Raw genomic sequence first — 25,335 nt, 5'->3', positions numbered from 1 at the left:
TTTAATCTTTAGATAAAAATAAATGATTTTCTATTCAAACTGTTGTCTTGCTTGTGGAACTTGCTTTGATTATCTTAGGGGCATACTTATTTCATAATATGTAATGATAAATCCTTTTTTTATTATTTTTTATGTGACGGCCATTTTTATTAGACATTTTAATTAATTTTTCAAAACAATCGTTCCTTCTTCTTTTTTATCTTAAAGCACGGGTATGTGCATTCAAGCGATATTGAACGACTATTTTATTCATCTTATTAAAGATTATAATAGGAATTAAGTATTAAATACTTAGTTTTATTTAATAAACTTTCTTCCTATTACCTAGTTTGTTTTAAAGATGTCGTTGAATAAAAAAATGTATTTTAACGTGTTACTGTCTTTGTTGTGGATATTCTGAACCTTGGAGGATAAACTTTAATTTTTCTGGGAAAAAGAAAATAATTATATTTGAATATTATACATTGTTTACTTCATTATAAAATATTTATTTCTTAAATTTAATTAGTATTTTTTAATATGTAATAATTAGTTATATATTCTCATCTTCTCACCTAATCAAATAGTTTTTTATTTATATTTTTTTCTTTTTTCTTTTTTGAGTGGGAATTTTCCTTACAATTATTGAGAACATAAAGGTTTGTTATTATCTGGTGTCCATTTTTATCCCCAATAATTATAATTTTTTAAATTTTCAGTTTTTTTTTATAAAAAAAACTTTGTAGAGTATACTAACAATTCTGAGATTTTGTGGAATTAAATAAACACTATGTTTTTTTACTCCTACAGTCAGCCCTCTTAAATTTTTGAAAAATATAATTTGACAACTCAGTAGACATTACACCAATCCTCTTGATTGTTTTAAAAGTATTATACCGAAATATCGATTGTAAATGTTTAAAAATAATATGGGATAGTATGTAATTTCACAAAACTTTAAGAGAGATTAGTTTAATATATATTCATGAATGTAACTTTCTAAGATATAAAAGATATCCGAGAAACATTTTAACTTTCTAACAAACATTAAAAAAATATTCTTACTTTTATATTCTCAATAATCTAAAAACATTTCATAAAACAAATATCTCCTTATATTTAAATTTCAAACTATTATTTTGCCTATTGATCTACTGTGAAAAAGAATAATGATGTACTATATGGCCCAATCCTGTTAGTAGGTTGCTTATAAGCCCGATAACAATTTAACTTTGACAAACAAATATGAGATTTGAACTTAATTTTAAAATAGTTCACATATTATTTACACTTATATTTATTTAAACAACTAAAAATTTGTTTTTCCTTTTGTCTATTGACATTGAAAAAAAATGATGTAGCGGGGAAGTGTCCGTGTAAAATTGTACTTAAACAAAACTTAACGTGTAGCATTAATGCCACGATGATCTTTAAACTTGTAATTATGTGTAAGATTTTTTATTAATAAGAATGAAAGATGTGACAAAAAAAAATTATAACAGTTACACCCCTCCTTTAATAATGAGGTGATTTGTGAAAAATATTTTTTGAAATTTTTATTAACCACAAATCTTTAAAAATAATGGCTGATGGTGGCCATTTGACTATGGGCCCAAGGCCGAAATGCCATGAAGATTTTCGTTTTTTCCTCAAAGCCAGGCCTTATGGTACGGGCCCATCTATGAAAAGCCGTACATTGGTGTTTGGTCCGAATGAGGCCTTAAAATATTATGATCCTGTTGGGCTGTTACCCCTTTCATATACATTTATAATCAACATAAATCCAAATATATAAATATTTATCTAAAATTATGATATTTTACCCGGGTTCTAAACGATCTAACGTGAATTCAAACACATCAATAATATCTCTTTAGAGTTACTTAAATACTCACATCAAACTTTTGTTTATTGTGTGTTTGGAAACACGTTAGGAATCAATAGACTGTATATTTCTAAAACAACTAATAATTTTTTTTTGTTAAATTTAACGTGATTTTGCACTGAACATGAATGAAAATTAATACTGAAACAACAAATAGTCATTTTTCATACTCACGTGTTGTTGTTGATGCAATGATGGAAACCTAAGTTGGTCTAGCTCCTGTGATTTTTGAATCTGTTTCACTGGGTCTGATCAAAGTATGTCGAATGGAGCAGATTGTTATTATTTTTGGGATTAGCAACATCATTCGAGACATCAAGCTGCTATATATCTTCATATTTCAGATTTATCCAATTACTGAAAACTCGAATTAAAGGAGAAACTTCGATTGTGATTAAGAGCTTCCATATTGAAAATTTGTCCAATTGTAGAATTGTCTATTTTCTTTATGCATTTATTTAGATATACTCAACTAAAGTAGTTGAATGAATGATATATATATATGTAAAAGCTTTAAGTACTAGGTCATATTTTTTTTTCAACATTAATAAAAATTGGCATGTCTTTTATCCCTCACAAAACACTCATATGGATTTTTCTTTTCAGCACGTTGTTGAAATTACTCAAGTTTATGACGTTAATCAGATGATATCACCTATAATCTAGTGTAATTTTTCTATAAAAAAATGTTGAAAAACACACAAAAAAAAAATACTAATGCACAAAACTGTGTCAGCGATTGATGTTGACTGTTGCAGATACAAAATAATTTGTTTGGTTTGTTAATACTGCATCTATCATTGCGTGTTTTGTTTGGACGAATAAGAAAGAGATTGAATTCAATGGCTTGTTCTAGTTGAGTGTAGCTAGCAACGGGTCGAACTTTAAATGAATGGGGTTAGGATCATTTAAAGCATGACAATCTGGGTATGTGTTGCATTGCATGATTGAATCCGCAACAATACATGTATAATTAACTGTAATACATCGTTTCTTGTCACTTGAATAAAACTCGATTGATTGCTTTAATGCTTAATCTCTTTGATTTTAATTCCTGTGAAAAAGACAAGCAAGGCGTCTTAATCTCCCGAAAATTAAGCAACTGATGAAGCAAACATCGATCAAGTCCTCTTAGACTCATCACACACACACACTACGGGTTCCTCATATATATTTAATGCCTCAGGACAATAGCTCTTGTATAAGTGTATAGTATTACATAAGAAATAGATATGTAACTTATTTAAGAATTATATTTTCATTCAATTTTGATGTTATTATTTATTATTGACAAAATATCGTCATCACAGATTAAATATTATATGTATTGCTGTTTTTTTTTTTATTAATATACTAACTTTTAATTTTAACTAATATTTTAGCTTGTGCATTTGACACACTAGATATTTTTCTCATATAATTATAATTATATATAGTTCATAAGAAAAGATATTTCTAGAACTTTATATTATAGTATTGTTAAATTTTATAATAAATAAATATGTTTGAACATGTAAATTATATTTTTAAATCTGTGAAAAATAATTTAAATTGTAATATAACGTTTTTAAATTATTGTACGGAAACAAATCCTTTTATAATTTCAATTCTAGTTAGTGTTTCTTATCTTGTTGAAAAATAAAATCTGAGTATTATCATATGCTTAGTACATATTAGTATGAAAGTAACACGAAATAATATATATTTTACCATACAACTATATAATTATTTTTTGAAATTTTTTTGGTCCCTCTCAGTTATGGATCCTGAACCGTGCGTCCTAGACTAAGACAAGGCTGGCCCCAACTAAAAAATAAAAAATAAAAAACATTTGCTTTCTACCGTGTTGAATTTATATAATATTAAACACCAAAAAATGAAGAAAGCATTAAAATGAGAGGAAGCTAACAACAACTATTGCGTATGTTCGTAAATAAGTGTCAGGAACTTGTAAGCTACCAACAACTATTACTTATTCAATAAAATTATTTTTGCTGGGAAAAAATGTTCATAAATAGGTTACGTTATTAAGAGGAAGAAAAATTATATTCCGTGTGAAAATAATTATCGGTGGGGTTTTATAGTCGGTGCTGTACTTAAAAGTATTTCTCTCCAATATGTCATTGTTAATGAGAAAATATTGCAAGAATAGAACAAATGAGATAGATATAACAATTTGTTTAAAGTACAAAATTTATTCATCTACGTGTACTCACCTACCACCATTGCATTAATATATTTGTAACTTACCCACCAAGCCACCAACCATTACATTAAAATGGTACAAATACTATTTGATATAAATACTAATTTTGTCTCTTATTCATTCTATTGTATAAAAGGAAGAAATAATATTTATTACTTTTTTCTCACCTTTTAACAATTTAACCAAACTCAATTAAAACAATTAAGTTCAAAACGTGACTTTTACATACCAAACATTCAAGAAAAAGAAAAAATACAAGTAGGAAAAGTGCATTTGAGAGGAAGTGAATATTTAAGATTTAGAATTAGTTTTTTCACTTTTTATTTTTAGTAATATTAAAAATTAAACAATTTAATTTAAATGTACTGACGTAATAAAGATTTTTAAAAACTGTTTTGCGGTTAGAATTGTCATATATTATAAGAATGATACTTTTTATAATTTTTGTAACATAAGATAATTTCTAATTATTTACCTGATGCAACTGTGTGAGTGGTCAAGAATGAGTAACATTTGATCTAATTTAAGATAGATATTTTAATTAATTTTTAATTTTTTATACTAGATGAAAAATCATTTGATTATTTTGTAAATAATTTTTTAATAATTTCTAACGTCTTTTAAAAACGTTACTTAAAAGTAGTTTTTTTTAAATACTAACTTTTAATTTTTAGGTTTTTATATTTTTTTCTTTTTATCCTTGATATATTTATCAAATTTTTTATTTATATTTTTAAATAAATCATGATTTTATTATCTTTTAATTATTTTATACTTTTCTGTTATTTTAAAAGTTAATTTTATCAAATAATAATTATTTAATAAGTTAATTTTTCTATTAATTTTCTGCACCATAACTTTAATCTAATAAAACATGATTGGGTTGAGTTTGTTGTTTCCATTCCAACCTTAATATTAGGTTAGGTTGGTAGAATAAATAATAATATATTTAGAAAATTATAAAACAACAAATCACTTGTCCCCAAAATCAGAAAACAACGAATTAATTAAAATGTAAATTCATCTATCCAATCCAATACTATTACAAGAGAAATATATGTCTGAAAGGCATAATATACATCTCAAACAATACTAACAATTATTTTATTATTAACATAACATGTAGGTCATATTAGGTTGGATTAAGCCAGTTGGGAACTCATTAACTCGATACCCAACGTAAATTTAGTCGAGTTAATCAGAATAAACAAACCGTTACAATTGTTACAAGTTTTTTATTTTTGATACATACAATTGTTACAAGTTTGCTACAGCGTTTCAATTGTTTTCATTTCTAACAGTTCTTACAAAAAATCTTTAACACATACTTAATTTTGATTTGAATTTTGAGGCATTTTTTGAAATATTTTATTTGAAAAATAATTTTTTAAAGATTTAAGTTTTATATTTTGTTTGTGTGAAGATTTTTATGATATGAAGTTATTAAAATTCACTAAGATTATAATTTTAAAGTAATTATTATAAAATTTAATAATTTTATCATAGCAGTTTTTTTACCAGATAAAACCTTTTACACTACTGGTAAATTCTAATTAAATTATTTTTTAATCTAATAAAATGCGTTTTTCTATTTTTTATTGAAAACGTAAGTTAAAATGTAGATGAACCAAACAAGACCCTAGATTGTGATTTTTTGTCAACATTCGATATGTATGATTTATTCGATTATGACATAGTTAGCTACGGGGCACTTTCTATCACTATGCCAAGTTGAAAATCACGTTCATTGCAGAATAATTCACTTTATTTTGAATTGGGGGCTTGCATAATTTTTTTTTAGGGACGGGAAATTAATTTCTACACTTTTTAATAATAATACAATTTCTAATATAAATTTAATAAATAAGATTTATTTAAGCACAACTTTTAATTTTATTTAGCTAATAAAACAAAAAATTCTAAAACAAATGAGTCCCAAAGTAAATTGATTAACGTGCTTCGTTAACAAAGTTCAAACCCATCCTCTACCTTTTGCAGTTCGTTTTTTTTTCAACGAATAAGAATAGGGCACTGGAAATACCCAAGTAAAGATACAAAGAAAGAATGTATATACAATACTTTTTTTCGTAATTAACTTTACATTGAGATCAAATCTAATAATTTCAGTCAAAAAAATAAAATAAAATAATTCTCTTACCTGAACACGAATGCATTTGTTATAAGAAAATCATTTCATTTTTATTTTCGTTCAATTCATATTAAAAGTGAGATTCCGACTAAACAAAATATAGAATTTAATAATTAAGGATATATAACTCGATTGATTGAACAAAATATTTTGAGTTGTTGAGTAAATTTTCTTATATATTTTTTCAATTTTTAAGAATAAAAAATATTAAAAAAAGGAGAGGAAACTTGAAGTAAAGTTTTCGGATGATTAGATGGTAAAATCAAATTGATTTTTTTAATAATTTGTTTTTGGTGAATATCAGATTCCAATTGAACCCCTCATAATGAATTTATTATTTGAGTTTAATTAGTAACAAATCTGTATAAACATTAACAACCTAACATTCAACCAGTACTCCAGTAGGTGTATATATCCTTGATATGAGCGACTTGAAGATGTTAGGTGTAGCACCATTTTAAAATTAATTATAGCATTTTCTAAAAAAAGCAAAAGAGATATAAATGTTCAGCATAAAATGAATGCATGTATAAGAATTAAGAAACACGACCTCCTTGAAAAAAAAAAGAAGAAAACATATAATTTATTTACTCTGTGACTCTCTGTATATGTATATGTAAACAAGGGAGTAAGATTAGCTTCATAGCTTCTTTTTTAAAAATAAAATAAAAATAGATTCATCGTACACTCCCTTTGCTACTTTGATTTATCGATGTCTTTTATGATTTTTGGGATATATTTATTTTTTCCATTAACTTAACCATTTAAGTATAATTTAATGTCATGTATATATAATTATATATATAATTATAAATACAGGTTATTAGATTATATTTAAATGGCTAAAATTAGTTCAAATACATATAATTTTAAATAATCATATAATTACTAATTAAGTTTTAATTTTAACCATTAATATATAACTATATTTTTTTTAACAGAGAAAAATAGGAAAGATATGCTTTCGGGTATACGACTATGCGTTCAAAATAAGCGTTAAGGTTAATTATATTTTTTTCCCTAAACTATTTGCAAAATTTCCCTTTAGTCTCTAAACAAAATTTTAAACTATTTTGATACTTATATTTTTCACTCATTAAAATTTTTTGGTGCGACTAACAACATTGATGATTAGCTTGTGACTCGTCACATAAAAATTAGATAAGAGTAATCATACATTGTTTTTTATAAACTGTGTTTTTAAACTTTCATATATTTAAATTAATTAATGATATCATACTAGTTGATGAGAACTTAAAAACATAATTTAAAAAAAATACATATAATTATTTTATCAATTTTTTTATGATGTAATAAATGACTTGATTGTTAATGTGATTATTAAGTCATTGATTAACATTGTCACTCAATAATAAGACTAAAATTTTTAATAGAGGAAAAATATAGAAAAAAAATTAAAATTTCTGTTTAAAGACTAAACTTAAAATTTGACAAAAAAATCTAAGAATTAAAAATATAATTAACCATAAGCGTTATGTCACGTCCAAAAAGAAATTTCGCCGAGTCTTTATATGTGAAAACAAATATATAGGTTGAATTTTATAATAAATTACAATTTTAAATTATTTTGAATATCTTAAAAAAAACATACACATTATCATAGTATATACAAAATGGGGGTCGATAATAGCCATATATCATTTTACTATTTTTCTAATTAGCAATGACCTAATGTGGCATTTTGCTTAAGACTTGTGGTTCCTTTAAATTAGAAAAAATGGTGGACGCATGTGATTTCTTGCTCGTCAATGGTAAACGATTAAAATTTGGTTAAATTACATAATATATGATGTTAAATAAACATGTATAGTTGTATGCACAATTGACCAATACAAAAGTTGAACAGAAAAGCACAATGTGAACTCTGGAGTATGGATTATTTACGAGAATGGGTGGTATAAACAGTTCGTCGGGGTTTCTCTCCACCACCACCCACTCTTTCTATTTCTTTAATACAGAGAACAAGAATTCCTCGCAATTGACTTTCATATATAAGTGAATGCTATTTCTGGCAACATTATTTGAAACTTTTTTACTAAGCAAATTTCGTATACAAGTCACATTATATAAAACATGAATCCAGTTTATCTAGTCAACAAATTAAAAAGGCACCAATGAAAAATAAAGAAAAAGTTATGCTATAGCAGTAACTTAGCGTTTCCCTACACTAGCTACTACAAAGTAAAACAATTATCTTGTGTGACATGTTAATTCACTAAACATTGAGATCCAGATAAGTTTGAAATAGCTTTCATGTTTTTTTCTTAAAAAAATTATTTGATCGTACAAACCCTTAAACTAAAAGTTAAAATAATTTTAGTTGTTAATGAAAAAATCAATAGTTAATATATGTAGTACATTACTACATTAGTTACTTTTTTCACTTTTTCTTCGTAAAAAGGAAAATAAAAATAAAAAGACATGCATGCAATGATGATTATTAGAAGGCCACGAAGACAATGTCCAAACGGTGACATGTTCAAAATAATCATTTACTCTGTCATTTTATTTAAGAAGGTGCAGCTGTTTGCAGTTTCTTGATCAGCATTTTGGAACCGCCAAACACTTCCAGTCTCTGACTCTTTTCCTTCTACCTTCGCTGATCGACCACTGGCGGTGCATCAACCTTATAATAAGAAACCAAAAACACAATTGACAAAAAAATAAAATAGAAAACGAAGAAGAAGAAGATGTTGGTTCATGTTTGCAGTTGACAAGAACAAGTGCACATGTTTGTCGTGTGATTGCCGCTTCACCTCAACATTCAATTTCCTCTCCCCATTCTTCCTTCTTTTTTCCTCTGCACAGACAGCGATATAATAATGTCACATTATCAAATATTACCGAACACATACATTAATTTGATAGAGTTAACATATCTTAAACAATGGTATAAGGCTGTGATACGTTTAGATACAAAGGAACAATCTATTTAGTATAATTTGTGTTTGATTATTTTTTTTGTATAAAATCTATTTAGTTTAAGATTCATAATATATGATCCAACATTTTTTTAATAAGAGTTATTTTAATTTAATCAAAGACTGTTAGAATTTATATTCTCATAAAAAGAGTATTATTACTCATAATAATTTTATTTGGCTGACGCAGAATTATCTTTGGTAGATTTGGTCTGTTTATAAAGATAAGTCTCAAATTAAAAAAAAAATCAAGAAAGAAAAGAGAGAGACACTGAGACAAAGAGAGGTCTCAAAAGAAGATTCAAAAGGTAACAAAAAAAGAGCATGCTTTTTGAAAAACCAAAAAGCAGTTGAAACCTTGGAGATCCAGAACAAAACAGAACACCCAATTAACATTAACTTCCAAAGCCTTAACAATTCACAACACACACACACTCTCGAGTCTCTCCCTGTCTGCTTTTGGCTCCACATATCTCCATCTCCATGTTTTCTTACAGCAAACAATGAAAATGAAGCTTCTCCTCATGCTTCTTCTTGTTTTTCTTCTTCTTCACCAACCCATTTGGGCTGCAGACCCTCCTGCTTTCTCTCCAGGTACTCATTTCATTCAACTCTCTCTCTTTCTCTCATCATTTGGATCCTTAATCTTTGTTAAATTATTGGTTTTTAGCTATGAATATGATTCTTTTCCTTTCTGGATTCTCACAACTAAACTACTGAAGCAGGGGAGGAACAGCATCACATGAATAAGAAAGTGGTAATAGCCATCGTCGTAGCCACCACTGCACTTGCTGCACTCATTTTCACTTTCTTATGCTTCTGGATTTATCATCATACCAAGTATCCAACAAAATCCAAATCCAAAAATGTTCAAAGTCCAGGTATGTATTTATTTATTTATTTATTTATATTTTCCAATGTTCCATTTATCATATTCCTGTTTTTTTTTTTTTTTTTTTTTTCTTTTTCAAGAAGCAGCTGGCTTCGATATCAAATTCATTCTAGATTCTTGAATTTGATTATTATTTTTTTCCTTGTTTCGCTTTTTTTGAATGCGAAGATGCAGAGAAGGGGATCACCTTAGCACCGTTTTTGAATAAATTCAGTTCCATCAAGATTGTTGGCATGAACGGGTCTGTTCCAATAATTGACTATAAGCAAATAGAAAAAACGACAAACAATTTTCAAGAAAGTAACATCTTGGGTGAGGGAGGCTTTGGACGTGTTTACAGGGCTCGTTTGGATCATAACTTTGATGTTGCAGTCAAGAAACTACACTGTGAGACTCAACATGCTGAGAGAGAATTCGAGGTAATAATGATCACATATTACTTATTCATTTGTCGGTTCTCTGTTTTCACTCTCTCTCTCTCTCTCGCTATCTCTGTGTCTCTCCCCTTTCTATCTTGTATTGAATGGTGTGATGAATTTGCAGAACGAGGTGAATTTGTTAAGCAAAATTCAGCATCCGAATATAATTTCTTTACTGGGTTGTAGCATTGATGGTTACTCGAGGTTCATTGTCTATGAGCTGATGCAAAATGGATCACTGGAAACCCAGTTACATGGTAAAATATTGCATTTCATGCTTTATCTTTATTTGCGTAGTAGAGACACTTTAGGACCTGATTTTGTAACCAAAATCTATTAAATTTTGAAAATCGTTTCTAAAATATTTAAAAAAAAAAACAAAAATCAGAAAAGGCTATGAGATGTTTTCTTTTTTTCTTCTGAGGATTCAAAGGATAGTATTTAGAAAACACAAACGTGTTCCTGAAGCAAACACTTCCAAATGTGTTCAAAAGACAAACAAAATTTAGAAAACAGAAATGTAACAGTAAACAAACAAAGCCTTATTTTCAATTACCAAATTCTTATAGTGTCATTCCTTTCCAAAATCTTATGCTGAAGGACCTTCTCATGGCTCGGCATTGACTTGGCACATGAGGATGAAGATTGCTCTTGACACAGCAAGGTGAGTTTCCTTAACAATTTTTTTAAAATCTTTCTGATGTGTTTTATTGCAATTATATTAACATACTTCTGATGACCAGAGGATTAGAATATCTGCATGAGCACTGTCACCCTGCAGTGATCCATAGAGACATGAAATCTTCTAATATTCTCTTAGATGCAAACTTCAATGCCAAAGTAAGAAAATCGTGCTAGATTTTTTGCTATAAAAATTTATCTCCCTTTTCCATCACCAATTATTTTCATCTTTTTAATGTATTCACCTAAGTTTCTTATGTATTGGCATGCACGTACTTATTGGTGGTGGTGGATTCAGCTGTCTGATTTTGGTCTTGCCTTAACTGATGGGTCTCAAAGCAAGAAGAACATTAAACTATCGGGTACCTTAGGATACGTAGCACCGGAGTATCTTCTAGATGGTAAGGCCAACTAAACTTGTTATCATTATACGGCATATGCCAGATTGTTTAATCTATTGTTATATATTTAATGTATTGTTAAGCCTTTAGCAAACCAGATTCAAGAAATTGATTCTTTTAGTCCTCCTTGATTTCAATGACGTCACTAGTTTAGGGTGGGTTTGAAACATATAACCTGTATATCTTGTTTTCATATTGGACATATAATCATATACCTGCCCTGTTGACATGCCACTTTTATACATTATTAAAATTGACTATGTGATAAAAATTGAATACATCTAATAACAATTTTTGTAGTTACAATGTCAAGCTTTTATTTTCCAACCAATGTACTACACTTTATCTTGTCAAGCGTATGTCTCTCACTTTAGGGGTGGAATTTGATTCTTGTCTGAAAAATGTGAAACATTAGAAGGTTTTAGTTTTACTCAAGGGGGAACACCTATAAGCTTTCTATTATTCATTTTAAAATTTGAGATGATTTCCTAATGGCTCTAATATGTTTTTAACTGTTGAGAGGGATTTCATTTCAATTGAAGTGGATATTACTATTTCTTTAGATATAAATGATATGGGGTCACTTTTCCAATGATTTCTTAATATTATCATGGAGAAATTATGGCTTGGATTCATACGAAAGCAAGGTTCATGTACCTACGTGAAACTCATCCATACCAAAAACTTCTAGAATTAATTATTGAGGAAGTTGCAATTCAATTATTTTTTACAGGTAAATTAAGTGATAAAAGTGATGTGTATGCTTTTGGGGTTGTGCTATTGGAGCTCCTACTAGGAAGGAAGCCAGTGGAAAAACTGGCACCAGCTCAATGCCAATCTATTGTCACATGGGTATGGACTACTTTTAATTTCATGAAGTCAAAAATTCAATTGGGTTGCACCCATATAAGTATGGAAAATAACATAAGGTACATAACTATTTATGATTGCAGGCCATGCCACAGCTCACGGACAGATCCAAGCTTCCAAACATTGTGGATCCAGTGATTAAGAATACAATGGATCCCAAACACTTGTACCAGGTTTGTGAGCTGGAAGTCAAAACTCAAGACACATTCTCCACTTTTATTATTTTATATTATATTATCAATGATGTTGCTAGTATTAAGTACTCTCCCTAAACTAAACAAATTCACCTTAACATCGTAAATCAATTGACGTGGAGTTATTCTAATTTAATTAGAAGTCTCAGATTCAAATAATAAATATGTAGTTGTGTTAAATATTTGAATGATAAATTTTGTAGTTCATAATATTCTTACTTAATTCGAACATGATTATTTTTAATAAAAAAAAATACATGTTTTTTAGACCAAAAAAATGCAGGATCTCTTAAATGGGTTTTTTTGTACTTTTTAGGTTGCTGCTGTGGCTGTGCTGTGCGTGCAACCAGAACCTAGTTACCGTCCACTGATAACAGATGTTCTTCATTCACTCATCCCTCTTGTTCCGATTGAGCTTGGAGGAACACTAAGAGTTTCACAAGTAAAGTGATACACGCTAAACTGTGTTAAACAAGGATATGATTTGAGATTATGATGCTCTGCCAAAACAGATTGGTTTTGCCAAATACTCGAAATTGCAAATAGACCCACGTCAAACGTACTACAAGGAGATTCATTCGGGAAGGATGTTTAGCTTAAATAGAGGAGAAGAGCATTAGATTGTTAATAACAAATGTAAAGAAGAAATTAGTTTCGCTTTGGTGGGGGGGGGGAAATTGCCTAGAGTATTGAATTTGTATAAAATTGGATCTGATTGTCTTCCATTCCATACTTTGGGTGTATGAAATTCAGTACATAAAGCAAAATATTACTACTAAACTCTTAATCATTAATCATAATATCATATAGGTTAAATTGTAATTTTATTCCTTCAATAATGTTAAAACTGTAATTCTGATCTTTTTATTCTTAAATTAAGATATTTAATTTTCTTATTTTTTATACTAAGTAATTTTGATCTTTCAATATATTAATTATCTAAAATCACCGTTTATTTTGATATAAGATATTGGTATTGATGTACAGTTTATATAGGCTATTGAGTGTTAATGTGAGAAAGATTAAATAAAGTAAAAAATAAAATTTTTTATTGTCTTTCATTCCACACTTCGAATATATGAAATTGAGTACATAGAATAAAAATAATATTACTAAACTCTCAATTATTAATCATAATATATAAAGGTTAAATTGTAATTTTGATCTTTTTATAATTGTAAAATGATAAATTTGGTCTTTTCATTTTTAAATTAAGATAATTAGTCCTCTTATTTTTCATAATAAGCAATTTTGATATGATATATTGGTATTGATGTAAAACTTATGTAAGCTATTGAGTGCTAATGTGAGAGATTAAATAAAGTAAAAAATAAAAAAGTATATTAATAATAACAATTGAACTCATAACTTTTACATTAAAATTATTTTCTATGTATCATTAATCAAGTGTTATTATTTTTTTCTTCAAATTATTAAAATTTATAAATTAAAAAATATTTAACATATACATTTTTTTAATATCACTTTATATGTTTTTATTTTGAATAATGTACATATTCTAATTTTTTATTTTACTAATTTATAATGAAATTTCATAAATTAATATATAAATTATTTACATACTTTTATAAAATTAATTTTAATGCACAAATTATTTACATAAAATTAAAAATATTTATATATATTAAATATTTTTTAATTAAATTTTAATCATTTCAAAAAAAATAATAACTTTCAACTAATAATACAAAAAATAATGTTAACATAATTAATTAAACAAAACAAATATCTCAGTGTTTTATTGTTTTCTCTACGAATTAAAGCTTACAAGTTCAATTTTTATTAAGACACATTTTATTTTTCATTTTTTTTATTTTTTTCACATGAGCATCATGTTAATCCTTTATATAAGTTTGTTTGATTTTAAATAATCAACTAATAGAATGATCGAAATTGCTTATTATATAAAATAGAAAGGCTAAATATTTTGATTTTAAATAAAACACAAAAATCATAAATTTAAAATTATAAAAAATTAAAATTACAATTAAACCTATCGTATAATACAGTTACACATACAAAATATTGTGATGAGAAAGAAATCAGAAGTCGAAAAATTATGGTTCGGCTCATTCTGTGCTTTTTTCCGAAGCCCAAGTTTATGCTCACGATAGACAAATTAGGAAACTTGATTTGAGTTCTAACTTGATAAATAGTTCAAAGATCTGGTCTAGAGACCCATTCTGTTAGAACACATTAATTATAATCCATGTGATTTTAAGTGGGGTTAACAAATATTGGTTTATGTACTCATGGATAGGTCCAGATTTTGCCACACCTTGTGATAAAACTTGATTTCTTGTTTTAACATGTTATATTTATCCTTTATTATAAGATTTTTTATAAAATTTGTTTGTCTCTTGTTATAAGATCTTTTACTAATTTTTATATGTATTTATTTATTTTTTTATATTTTAATTTAATTATTCTCTCTTCAAACATCAATAAAAAAACAAATAAATAAATAGAGAAAAAAAGTAATTTTAAAATCACAGCATTAATAATTAACAAATTTAATACAATATATATATTATGATCTTATAATTAAAGAGAGAGAAAGTAATATTTTATTTTGCCTCTCAAAAAATATTGGGGTTGACAAATAGTGTTATGAAACCTGGTTTGGTTCGGTCAGTCGGATCAGTCCAACCGAAACCTGATGATCTAACCGGGCTGGATTCACGATTGGATCGGCCCCACAATTGATTCACGATGACCTGATCAACTCGATTGGTTAGGTCACCGGATTTCAGTTGGATCGATCCGACCCAATCGATTTTATAAAAAAAAATTTGACTACCTCTACAACACCGTTTTGATATCTCATTATTATCAACAATTGTTATTTTAAATTTTAGAATATGAATAAACTTTTTTAATCAAATAATGTTAATTATATATTTATATATAATAAATACATATATATAAATTTTAATTTTTAATATATACCAAATTAAATTGACCCAATTACTGTTCCACTAATTGAACTAGTAACCCACTAACTTATTACCTCAACTAAATTAATGACCAAACCAAAATTTATTACATTATTAACAAATAAGACATCTGGTACACAGTATGAAACTAGTTTCGCTTTGGTGGGGGGAAATTGCCTAGAGTATTGAATTTGTATAAAATTGGATCTGATTGTCTCCCATTCCATACTTTGGGTGTATGAAATTCAGTAGATAAAGCAAAATATTACTACTAAACTCTTAATCATTAATCATAATATCATGTAGGTTAAATTGTAATTTTATTCCTTCAATAATGTTAAAATTATAATTCTAATCTTTTTATTCTTAAATCAAGATATTTAATTTTCTTATTTTTTATACTAAATAATTTTGGTCTTTTAATATATTAATCATCTAAAATCAACGTTGATTTTGATATGAGATATTGATATTGATGTGGAATTTATATAGGCTATTGAGTGTTAATGTGAGAAAGATTAAATAAAGTAAAAAATAAAAAAATTTATTGTCTTTCATTCTACACTTCGAGTATATGAAATTGAGTACATAGAATAAAAATAATATTACTAAACTCTTAATTATTAATCATAATATCATAAAGGTTAAATTGTAATTTTGATCTTTTTATAATTTTAAAATGGTAAATTTGGTCTTTTCATTTTTAAATCAAGATAATTAGCCCTCTTATTTTTCATAATAAACAATTTTGATATGATATATTAATATTGATGTGAAACTTATATAAGCTATTGAGTGCTAATGTGAGAGATTAAATAAAGTAAAAAATAAAAAAGTATATTAATAATAACAATTGAACTCGTAACTTTTACATTAAAATTATTTTCTATGTATCATTAATTAAGTGTTATTATTTTTTTCTTCAAATTATTAAAATTTATAAATTAAAAAATATTTAACATATACATTTTTTTAATATCACTTTATATGTTTTTATTTTGAATAATGTACATATTCTAATTTTTTATTTTACTAATTTATAATTAAATTTCATAAATTAATATATAAATTATTTACATAATTTTATAAAATTAATTTTAATGCACAAATTATTTACAAAATTAAAAATATTTATATATATTAAATATTTTTTAATTAAATTTTAATCATTTGAAAAAAAATAATAACTTTCAACTAATAATACAAAAAATAATGTTAACATAATTAATTAAACAAAACAAATATCTTAGTATTTTATTGTTTTGTCTACAAATTAAAGCTTACAAGTTCAATTTTTATTAAGACATATTTTATTTTTCATTTTTTTTCACATGAGCATCATGTTAATCCTTTATATAAGTCTGTTTGACTTTAAATAATCAATTAATAGAATGATCGAAATTGCTTATTATATAAAATAGAAAGGCTAAATATTTTGATTTTAAATAAAACACAAAAATTATAAAAAATTAAAATTACAATTAAACCTATCGTATAATACAGTTACACATACAAAATATTGTGATGAGAAAGAAATCAGAAGTCGAAAAATTATGGTTCGGCTCATTCTGTGCTTTTTTCCGAAGCCCAAGTTTATGCTCACGATAGACAAATTAGGAAACTTGATTGGAGTTCTAACATGATAAATAGTCCAAAGATCTGGTTGAGAGACCCATTCTGTTAGAACACATTAATTATAATCCATGTGATTTTAAGTGGGGTTAACAAATATTGGTTTATGTACTCATGGATAGGTCCAGATTTTGCCACACCTTGTGATAAAACTTGATTTCTTGTTTTAACATGTTATATTTATCCTTTATTATAAGATTTTTTATAAAATTTGTTTGTCTCTTGTTATAAGATCTTTTACTAATTTTTATATGTATTTATTTATTTTTTTATATTTTAATTTAATTATTCTCTCTTCAAACATCAATGAAAAACAAATAAATAAATAGAGAAAAAAAGTAATTTTAAAATCACAGCATTAATAATTAACAAATTTAATACAATATATATATTATGATCTTATAATTAAAGAGAGAGAAAGTAATATTTTATTTTGCTACTCAAAAAATATTGGGATTGACAAATAGTGTTATGAAATATGGTTTGGTTCGATTAGTCGGATTAGTCCAACCGGGATTTGATGACCTAACCGGGGTGGATTCACGATTAGATCGACCCCACAATTGATTCACGATAACCTGATCAATTCGATTGGTTAGGTCATCGGATTTCAGTTGGATCGATCCGACCCAGCCGATTTTATAAAAAAAAAATTGATTACCTCTACAACACCGTTTTGATATCTTATTATTATCAACAATTGTTATTTTGAATTTTAGAGTATGAATAAACTTTTTAAATCAAATTAAATCCAAATTAAACTGACCCAATTACTGATCCACTAGTTGAACTAGGGACCCACTAACTTATTACCTCAACTAAATTAATGACCAAACCAAAATTTATTACATTATTAACAAATAAGACATCTGGTACACATTATGAAACTCTAACTACAAAATACAGAATGATGCCACCTCTACGCACCATTCATTTACCTGAGTTTTTTTAGTTTTAGTTTTTAATTTTTTTTTCTGGTAGATGTATGTACAATTTTTTTTTCATTTTTTTTATCCTGGTATATATTGCCCAAATCAAAATGAATAATCCTAGATAACGTGATTCTTTAATCCACGAGTAAAATTTCTGCATCTTAACATCTTAATGGTTAAACATGATACATGAGTAAGTTATTATAATTTTTTTGTTATTTGTCTTTAATTTTTACATATAGTTTTTGTCTTTACAAAAATCTATGAAATATTTGAAAATTGATTACTTAAAAAAACATTTTAAAATAATTCCAAATACATTTAATATCCTGTATTTGAATTTTCTAATCATCTTATGGAAGGTATTAACTAAAATTCCAATATTTCATAGAAAAATTTATCAAAATAAATTTATTGAATTAAGTGATTAATTGAAAAATAATTAAATCAAATTATTCATCTAAACATTCCTAAACTGTCAAAACTTTATTTTTGTTTATATAGAATAGTATTATTTATACTTAATAAATATTGTTTTTTAATGCAATCAATGTTATTATTAAAAATTCACTGATGCATTTAATGTTATTGTTAATTATTTGTAATGACAAATTATTATTATTATTATTTAATAAATGTTGAATATTTTTTTTGAAAATTGTTATTTATACAATAATTTATACTATAAATCATACAATAAAAAGAGAAAGAGTGAGAGGAGAGACAAGTCTAAGATGAATCAATGATGTGAAAGAGAGAAAAGGAAAAAAAAATATTATATTAATTGTTATATAAACAACAAAACTCTTCTTCTTTCCTTTTTATTTATTGCATAGCACAATCTAAATGAGGTCATTAGTTAACATATATTTGTAGGCGTGTAATTTTTTTTTATATTACACGTTTATAATTATAGTATTGATGAAAATATACTTGAAACAAAATTATGAATTAGAATTTGACATATATAAAGTCTCATTATTATGTTCACATAAACGATTTATTTAATAGGAGAATTTATATTAAATTTTTATGATATGTAAAATTCTCTTGAATGGTCAATAACCACACATCACAAGCAATATTAATCTTTAACCTAGTGAATTAGAAGACAACCATAATTTTTTACCAAACATAAAAAAGATATACATTTAATTGAACTTTTGGCTGCATGTATGATTTTGATATTTTATGTTTCATTTGTAATAATTAGATCATTTGTAACATAATTGTGTAAGTTTAACTCCATTAGTCATTGGATAAATATTTAACAAATTTCCCGTCATTATTTTATAAGGAAAAATGTTTTATTTATTTAAGATTCCAAAGTCTAAAATAATATTTATTACAATTTTCTCTATTAAACCCATCAAGAGTCTGAAATAATATTTCAAATTCAAATAATGATTTCATTTTTAATTATTTGACAAAATGTATTCCAATTAAATTACACTTGAATTAGTATAGGATGCACCTTAATTATATTTTGTGTGCTTTACGCGCTTACCAAGTATAACACAGTGGTTTGCTACTAATTCATGGTCGTGAATTCATATCTTTCTCACCCTCAATATTCTAGCATTTCATTTTCTCCCCTTCTCTGCTAACAAATGATGCCCTTCATTACTAAGGAAGAATTCTACCAATTTTACAAAAAAGACCGTGAAGTTTTCTCATGCTTGGTCATCAAATTGGCTCGTAACCCAGCCCAATCTCTTCTAGTCATGGCCTTGTGGCTTAGGCTAGAAAACACAGGATTCCCTAATGTTATTTCCAAATTGGCCAGTCTTTTAGACACACTATTCAACGCTCAAGCCAACGAAGCTGAGACTTGCTTGAAGTGGTTGGAGTTAGAAAATGCTCCTGTTCCAAATAGTGGTAGTTTGTCGCTAACCTCAACCTTAATTCATGGAGAAACCTCTCTTCAACTCTTCAGTCAGAAAAGGTTCACTGCCATAACTGGTATTAAGAGTATTCTTAACAAAATATGTGCTCGAATTTTCACTGATATTTTACAAAATATTTTGTGTAGCACTGGCACAGTACTACCTAATACTTATAGACCTTCGATTGTCCCTGGTTTTCCTCATCCACTATTTGGTCCCTTCACTATACCACCAATAAATTTTGTGGAACTAGATTTGTCTGACCCAAAAATATGGGAAAATAAAGGACCATGTGATGATGTCACAGATGACGACAAAACTATGTTTGTAACATTTTCTAGAGGAATTCCTGTTACAGAAGAGGAGGTGAGACATTTATTTACAAACTATTTTGGAGATTGTATCAAGGTTTTAAACATGGGGAATGCAGACACAAGTGACCAAGTTTTGTTTGCCACAATGGTTCTGAAAAATGTGGAAACAGTTGATAGAATTCTGAATGCAAAACATATTGCAAAGTTTCAGATCAATGGAAAACACATCTGGACTCGCAAGTATGAGCAATGAGACTAAAATTAAAGTTACCCACAACTAGAGGCAAAGCACATATTTTCCTTGTTAATTTTTTGCTCGGTTTAGTAAAACACTACAAGGGGAAAGACATTGTGTAAAAGGTGTGGCTCAATACACAAAGTTTTGTACTAAATAAATTCCTCTATGCTATTATATAATGTTTTAATTTTTGTTACACCTTATCTTTAAGTGATGGAGCCACACATGCAAACATACTGAGCTTTTATATGTTGCTTCAATGAATTTTTTAATTTATTTCTAGGTTGATATTAGAAGTTGAACTAAATCATATTGTCCATAATTAGCATTTGACTATATTCGGGATATATAATTATAATTTAAAAATCTTTCACAAATTAATATTTTAATGTATTATCTTGTACAAAATTTACTGCATAATTATTAGACATATAATGTTCCACAAGATAATTACAAGACATACAATGTTTCATAGGATAAATAAGACTTACGATCATAGGAAATTATGATCTCTATTCTGAAAGCCCCTACCACTGATGCAATCTTTATATCCAGACTTGGTTGAGAGAAGCTGCATAGAACAGCCAATCCAGACAAGCAATTGGGAATGAAGATGCAAGCCTATTTCCGTATTACTGATTTTGTGTAATGATCGTATGCAATGCTATGACACTGAACAAATTCTCAAGCAAGTTCAACAACTACAATCTGAGCATAGCGCCCCATTCAACCACAAATGGAAGTTCCAAATGATACCCCCAAGCGGTATTTGTCAACAGTCATGGAGGAGAAAGAAAATATAGGGATAAACAAATTGCAATTTACAAGAACAGGATTTGGATTGGTGTCAAGGAAGAGACCGTTATCTTAATTTCAAAAGAGTAGCACCCTAACAATACCACGGAAAAGGAAAACATGGGGTTAAACGAACTAATATTACAAAGACCCTAACATACAATAGATTTGAATTGGGGTCAGGAAGAGCATCCCGTACTGATTTCAACAGAGGGTAATAAATTGGCAGAGGAAAATACCACGTGAAACATTTAACCAACTAGTCATGAATGAACATGTAATTTGAGCACCTACTTGAGACAAATTAATCAAAATCTGATCCATAATATATTTTAATTAAATTTCTGACATGCATGATACATAGCAAAAACAGAAAGTAGAATTTGGAAATTCCAGTTCTAGTAACTTTGTATACCACATAATACTAACACATGCCAATCAAAACAGCAATAATCTAGTGGAAGATAAAATATGCACAAAATATCACCAAATCAAGTCTAAACCACAATCCATGATAAAACAAGTTGAGAGGAAGAAGAAGACACAAACTAGTTGTGCTCAAGATTTATGAATTTGGAATTGAGACAAAACCCCAAACACATTTGTTAGTTGACATTTTACAATGTCTACATTACCGATAAACCAACTTCGCCTCCAACCCATAAACCATTCACATAAAGTCTATATCAATTCATCAAATTCTAATACGTAAAAAAAGAAGAATAAAACCTAAAACAAAAAAAGAGTGACAGATCCTAGAAAAAGGGTACAAGAACAGAAGACCACATTTTCAGTAAAGACAGAACACAAACTATATTGAAATATGAAAGCATAACAATTCACAAACCAAACTATCTCATCTCATAGAGAAACAAATATTACTTGCATCATGCAAGTTGTAATTGAGATCTTACAAATCACGATGTCAAAAATGATGAAGAATCAATACATCGTAGCCTACCCATTGAAGTCAGTTTTGTGAGATGTTTAGATTTTGTCAAAAGCATGTTTCTGCGTAAAAATTTGCCAGAAAACTCAATTTTGTAGAAGCGCAGAACTTAACAAGTTTAACCCAATCTTAAGTTTGAAAACTTAAATCCAAACAGGCACTAAGTCTCGTATCTATCATATGATAAGCGCAAAAAACATAGGAATAGCTAAAGAATATTCAACGCGACAAAAACTAAACCAAACGCAAAGAATTCCAAAATACTTTTAAAAAAAGGTGACCAACACCACCATTAGTCTGAACTACAATAAGTTCCTTACACAATATAGTCTTGGAACAAAATGCAAAATATTAAAAACTCCAAAGCATTGTTTTTGGCTCAAGAAAATAAAACACTAATTAATTGGATAAACAGAACCGAGGCAAAGCAAGCACCTCAGAATCCAAGCTTGGTGCGACGCCAGTGACGGCGCTTCGCGTTGTACCTGAAAGGAAAACGGAACCGTCAGCGAGAAAAGCGAAACGTAACGGAACCATTAAAAGGCAAGAGGTAGGTTAAGTACCTGATGGTGTTGTCGGTCCTCATGCGGATCCAGTAGGGGATAGGCCTGTTCTGCCTCATCTTCTTCGCCAACTTCTTCTTGATTCTGAATGTCTTGTGCGACGGCTGCAAAAAAAATGTCACAAATCGAATGCCAAAAGCGTAACAGGACCGTTATCGCTGCAATTACAAATTGAAAGTTAGGGATTGAGATTTGGATCGACGAGTACCATTTTCGCTTTTTCTTCGGGGGCTCGACTGCACACCGGTGAGCGAAAACCCTAATAACCAAACCCTACGGAGGTGCACTAACTCTCCTTCTTTTATACCTAAATAGTGGGTTTTATTGTTATTATGTTTTTTTTTTATTGTAAATTAAAAATAAAGTAACAGAAAATGAATTTTGCTTGGCAATTGGGTCGGGCTCACAAGATTCACTTAATGGGCTATGGGTTTGATCTTACGAATATTCATCTATAAAATAAAATTAAAAAATTGTTTTTTTGTAAAAAAAAATGCAATCAACTTTTATATACTATGAAAACGTGTTTTAAAAAAAATTAAATTACTTAAAGAGTTGTAAAATACTAAAATCTAATAAATTGACCTTTAATAATAGTATTTTTATCATTGTTTTATCATTATTATTGTAATATATCAAAAAAATTATTTATTACTTTATCTAAATGCTTAAGTTAAATAACATCCATTCAATTTAATTATCTGAATTATATCTAAACAAAAGAAGTTGTGAATGCGGAAAAAATACCATACAAGTAACTAAAAAACTTAGAGTGATAAATCAGATTAATTTTGAGATAAAAATTGTATCAATGTGTCATAAAAAAGAAGTTAATATCGATGTAAGTCTATAAAAATCTTTCTCTCTTAACTCATCGAGACACTTTTAAGTAAGGATAAAATTATGACAAGTCATCTACCAATAAAGTGGAGAATACCTTGATGAGGTGACTTAATAATGTCTTGGGATTTGAGATCAAAATATTAACACTAGAAGAGAGCTTTGGCCACTCCCACCGTTAGCTTATAAACATCATTCTTCCTTGATTCACCAAGGTACAAAATCCTTACGGGCCATCAAGCATATAATACCTTAGACGAGATGACCTTAATGACAAAAAAAAATAAAAGAGAAAAAGGGAATGGAATTGCAATTCTTTTTCATTTTGGTAAAGGAACGAGATTGGCTGAGTCGTACGGGTATCCCCGTCCCCATCCCGTATTTGAAGGGCGAATTTTGTAGTTCATAATATTCTTGCTTGATTCGAACATGATTATTTTCAATAAAAAAAATACATGTAGTTTAGACCCAAAAAAATAAAGGATCTCTTAAATGGGTTTTTTTTTGTACTTTTCAGGTTGCTGCTGTGGCTCTGCTGTGCGTGCAACCAGAACCTAGTTACTCATCCCTCTTGTTCCGATTGAGCTTGGAGGAACACTAAGAGTTTCACAAGTAAAGTGATACACGCTAAACTGTGTTAAACAAGGATATAATTTGAGATTATGATGCTCTGCCAAAACAGATTGGTTTTGCCAAATACTCGAAATTGCAAATAGACCCACGTCAAACGTACTACAATAAATTCCTTACACAATATAGTCTTGGAATAAAATGCAAAATATTAAAAACTCCAAAGCATTGTTTTTGGCTCAAGAAAATAAAACACTAATTAATTGGATAAACTGAATCGAGGCAAAGCAAGCACCTCAGAATCCAAGCTTGGTGCGACGCCAGTGACGGCGCTTCGCGTTGTACCTGAAAGGAAAACAGAAACGTCAGCGAGAAAAGCGAAACGTAACGGAACCATTAAAAGGCAAGAAGTAAGTTAAGTACCTGATGGTGTTGTCGGTCCTCATGCGGATCCAGTAGGGGATGGGCCTGTTCTGCCTCATCTTCTTCGCCAACTTCTTCTTGATTCTGAATGTCTTGTGCGACGGCTGCAAAAAAAATGTCACAAATCGAATGCCAAAAGCTTAACAGGTTCGTTATCGCTGCAATTACAAATTGAAAGTTAGGGATTGAGATTTGGATCGACGAGTACCATTTTCGCTTTTTCTTCGGGAGGCTCGACTGCACACGGGTGAGCGAAAACCCTAATAACCAAACCCTACGGAGGTGCACTAACTCTCCTTCTTTTAGTGGGTTTTATTGTTGTTATGTTTTTTTATTGTAAATTAAAAGTAAAGTAACAGAAAATGAATTTTGCTTGGCAATTGGGTCGGGCTCAAGAGATTCACTTAATGGGCTACGGGTTTGATCTTACGAATATCCATCTATAAAATAAAATTAAAAATCTTGTACACATGCTTAATTTTGATTTGAATTTTGAGACATTTTTTGAAATACTTTATCTGAAAAATAATTTTTTAAAGATTTTAGTTTTATATTATGTTTGTGTGAAGATTTTTATGATATGAAGTTATTAAAATTCACTTTGATTAGAATTTGAAA

General features: G+C 27.9%; 3 protein-coding genes across 5 annotated transcripts; 1 reads left to right on the top strand and 2 right to left on the bottom strand.

Moving 5' to 3' along the window:
- Positions 1–9,415: 9,415 nt before the first annotated feature.
- On the top strand, positions 9,416–24,394 carry LOC114414939 (probable receptor-like protein kinase At1g80640). Of its 3 annotated transcripts, none has more exons than XM_028379395.1 (11): positions 9,416–9,755; positions 9,887–10,042; positions 10,222–10,472; positions 10,597–10,729; positions 11,073–11,136; positions 11,216–11,312; positions 11,452–11,554; positions 12,288–12,406; positions 12,508–12,597; positions 12,935–13,016; positions 24,293–24,375. In XM_028379395.1, the coding sequence occupies exons 1-11, from the start codon at positions 9,665–9,667 to the stop codon at positions 24,343–24,345; spliced, it is 1,239 nt and encodes a 412-aa protein (XP_028235196.1). In that variant the 5' UTR covers positions 9,416–9,664; the 3' UTR covers positions 24,346–24,375. The 3 variants fall into 3 exon arrangements, with proteins under 3 accessions (XP_028235196.1, XP_028235194.1, XP_028235193.1); XM_028379393.1 differs by having other exon boundaries at positions 9,417–9,755; positions 12,935–13,040; positions 24,317–24,394; XM_028379392.1 differs by lacking the exon at positions 24,293–24,375 and having other exon boundaries at positions 9,418–9,755; positions 12,935–13,443.
- Positions 22,557–23,237, bottom strand: LOC114414940 (60S ribosomal protein L39). The gene is made up of 3 exons (XM_028379396.1): positions 23,093–23,237; positions 22,885–22,988; positions 22,557–22,806 (listed from the first exon to the last, which is right to left on the bottom strand). The coding sequence occupies exons 1-3, from the start codon at positions 23,093–23,095 to the stop codon at positions 22,758–22,760; spliced, it is 156 nt and encodes a 51-aa protein (XP_028235197.1). The 5' UTR covers positions 23,096–23,237; the 3' UTR covers positions 22,557–22,757.
- On the bottom strand, positions 24,358–25,059 carry LOC114414941 (60S ribosomal protein L39). Its single transcript, XM_028379397.1, has 3 exons — positions 24,926–25,059; positions 24,718–24,821; positions 24,358–24,639 (listed from the first exon to the last, which is right to left on the bottom strand). The coding sequence occupies exons 1-3, from the start codon at positions 24,926–24,928 to the stop codon at positions 24,591–24,593; spliced, it is 156 nt and encodes a 51-aa protein (XP_028235198.1). The 5' UTR covers positions 24,929–25,059; the 3' UTR covers positions 24,358–24,590.
- Between the last annotated feature and the right edge of the window lie 276 nt (positions 25,060–25,335).

This window comes from Glycine soja, chromosome 6 (assembly GCF_004193775.1).
Source record: "Glycine soja cultivar W05 chromosome 6, ASM419377v2, whole genome shotgun sequence".
Classification (NCBI taxonomy): domain Eukaryota; kingdom Viridiplantae; phylum Streptophyta; class Magnoliopsida; order Fabales; family Fabaceae; genus Glycine; species Glycine soja.
Note: the sequence above shows the minus strand (reverse complement) of the source record. Positions and strands in the feature narration are given on the sequence as shown.

Coding starts and splice junctions, on each gene's coding strand:
- LOC114414940 (XM_028379396.1), bottom strand. Junction 22,807..22,884: donor AGGACCGACAACACCATCAG/GTACTTAACCTA, acceptor TTTTCCTTTCAG/GTACAACGCGAAGCGCCGTC.
- LOC114414941 (XM_028379397.1), bottom strand. Junction 24,640..24,717: donor AGGACCGACAACACCATCAG/GTACTTAACTTA, acceptor TTTTCCTTTCAG/GTACAACGCGAAGCGCCGTC.
- LOC114414939 (XM_028379393.1), top strand. CDS start 9,665: ATGAAAATGAAGCTTCTCCTCATGCTTCTTCTTGTTTTTCTTCTTCTT. Junction 11,313..11,451: donor ATGCAAACTTCAATGCCAAA/GTAAGAAAATCG, acceptor TGGTGGATTCAG/CTGTCTGATTTTGGTCTTGC. Junction 12,407..12,507: donor GCCAATCTATTGTCACATGG/GTATGGACTACT, acceptor TTATGATTGCAG/GCCATGCCACAGCTCACGGA.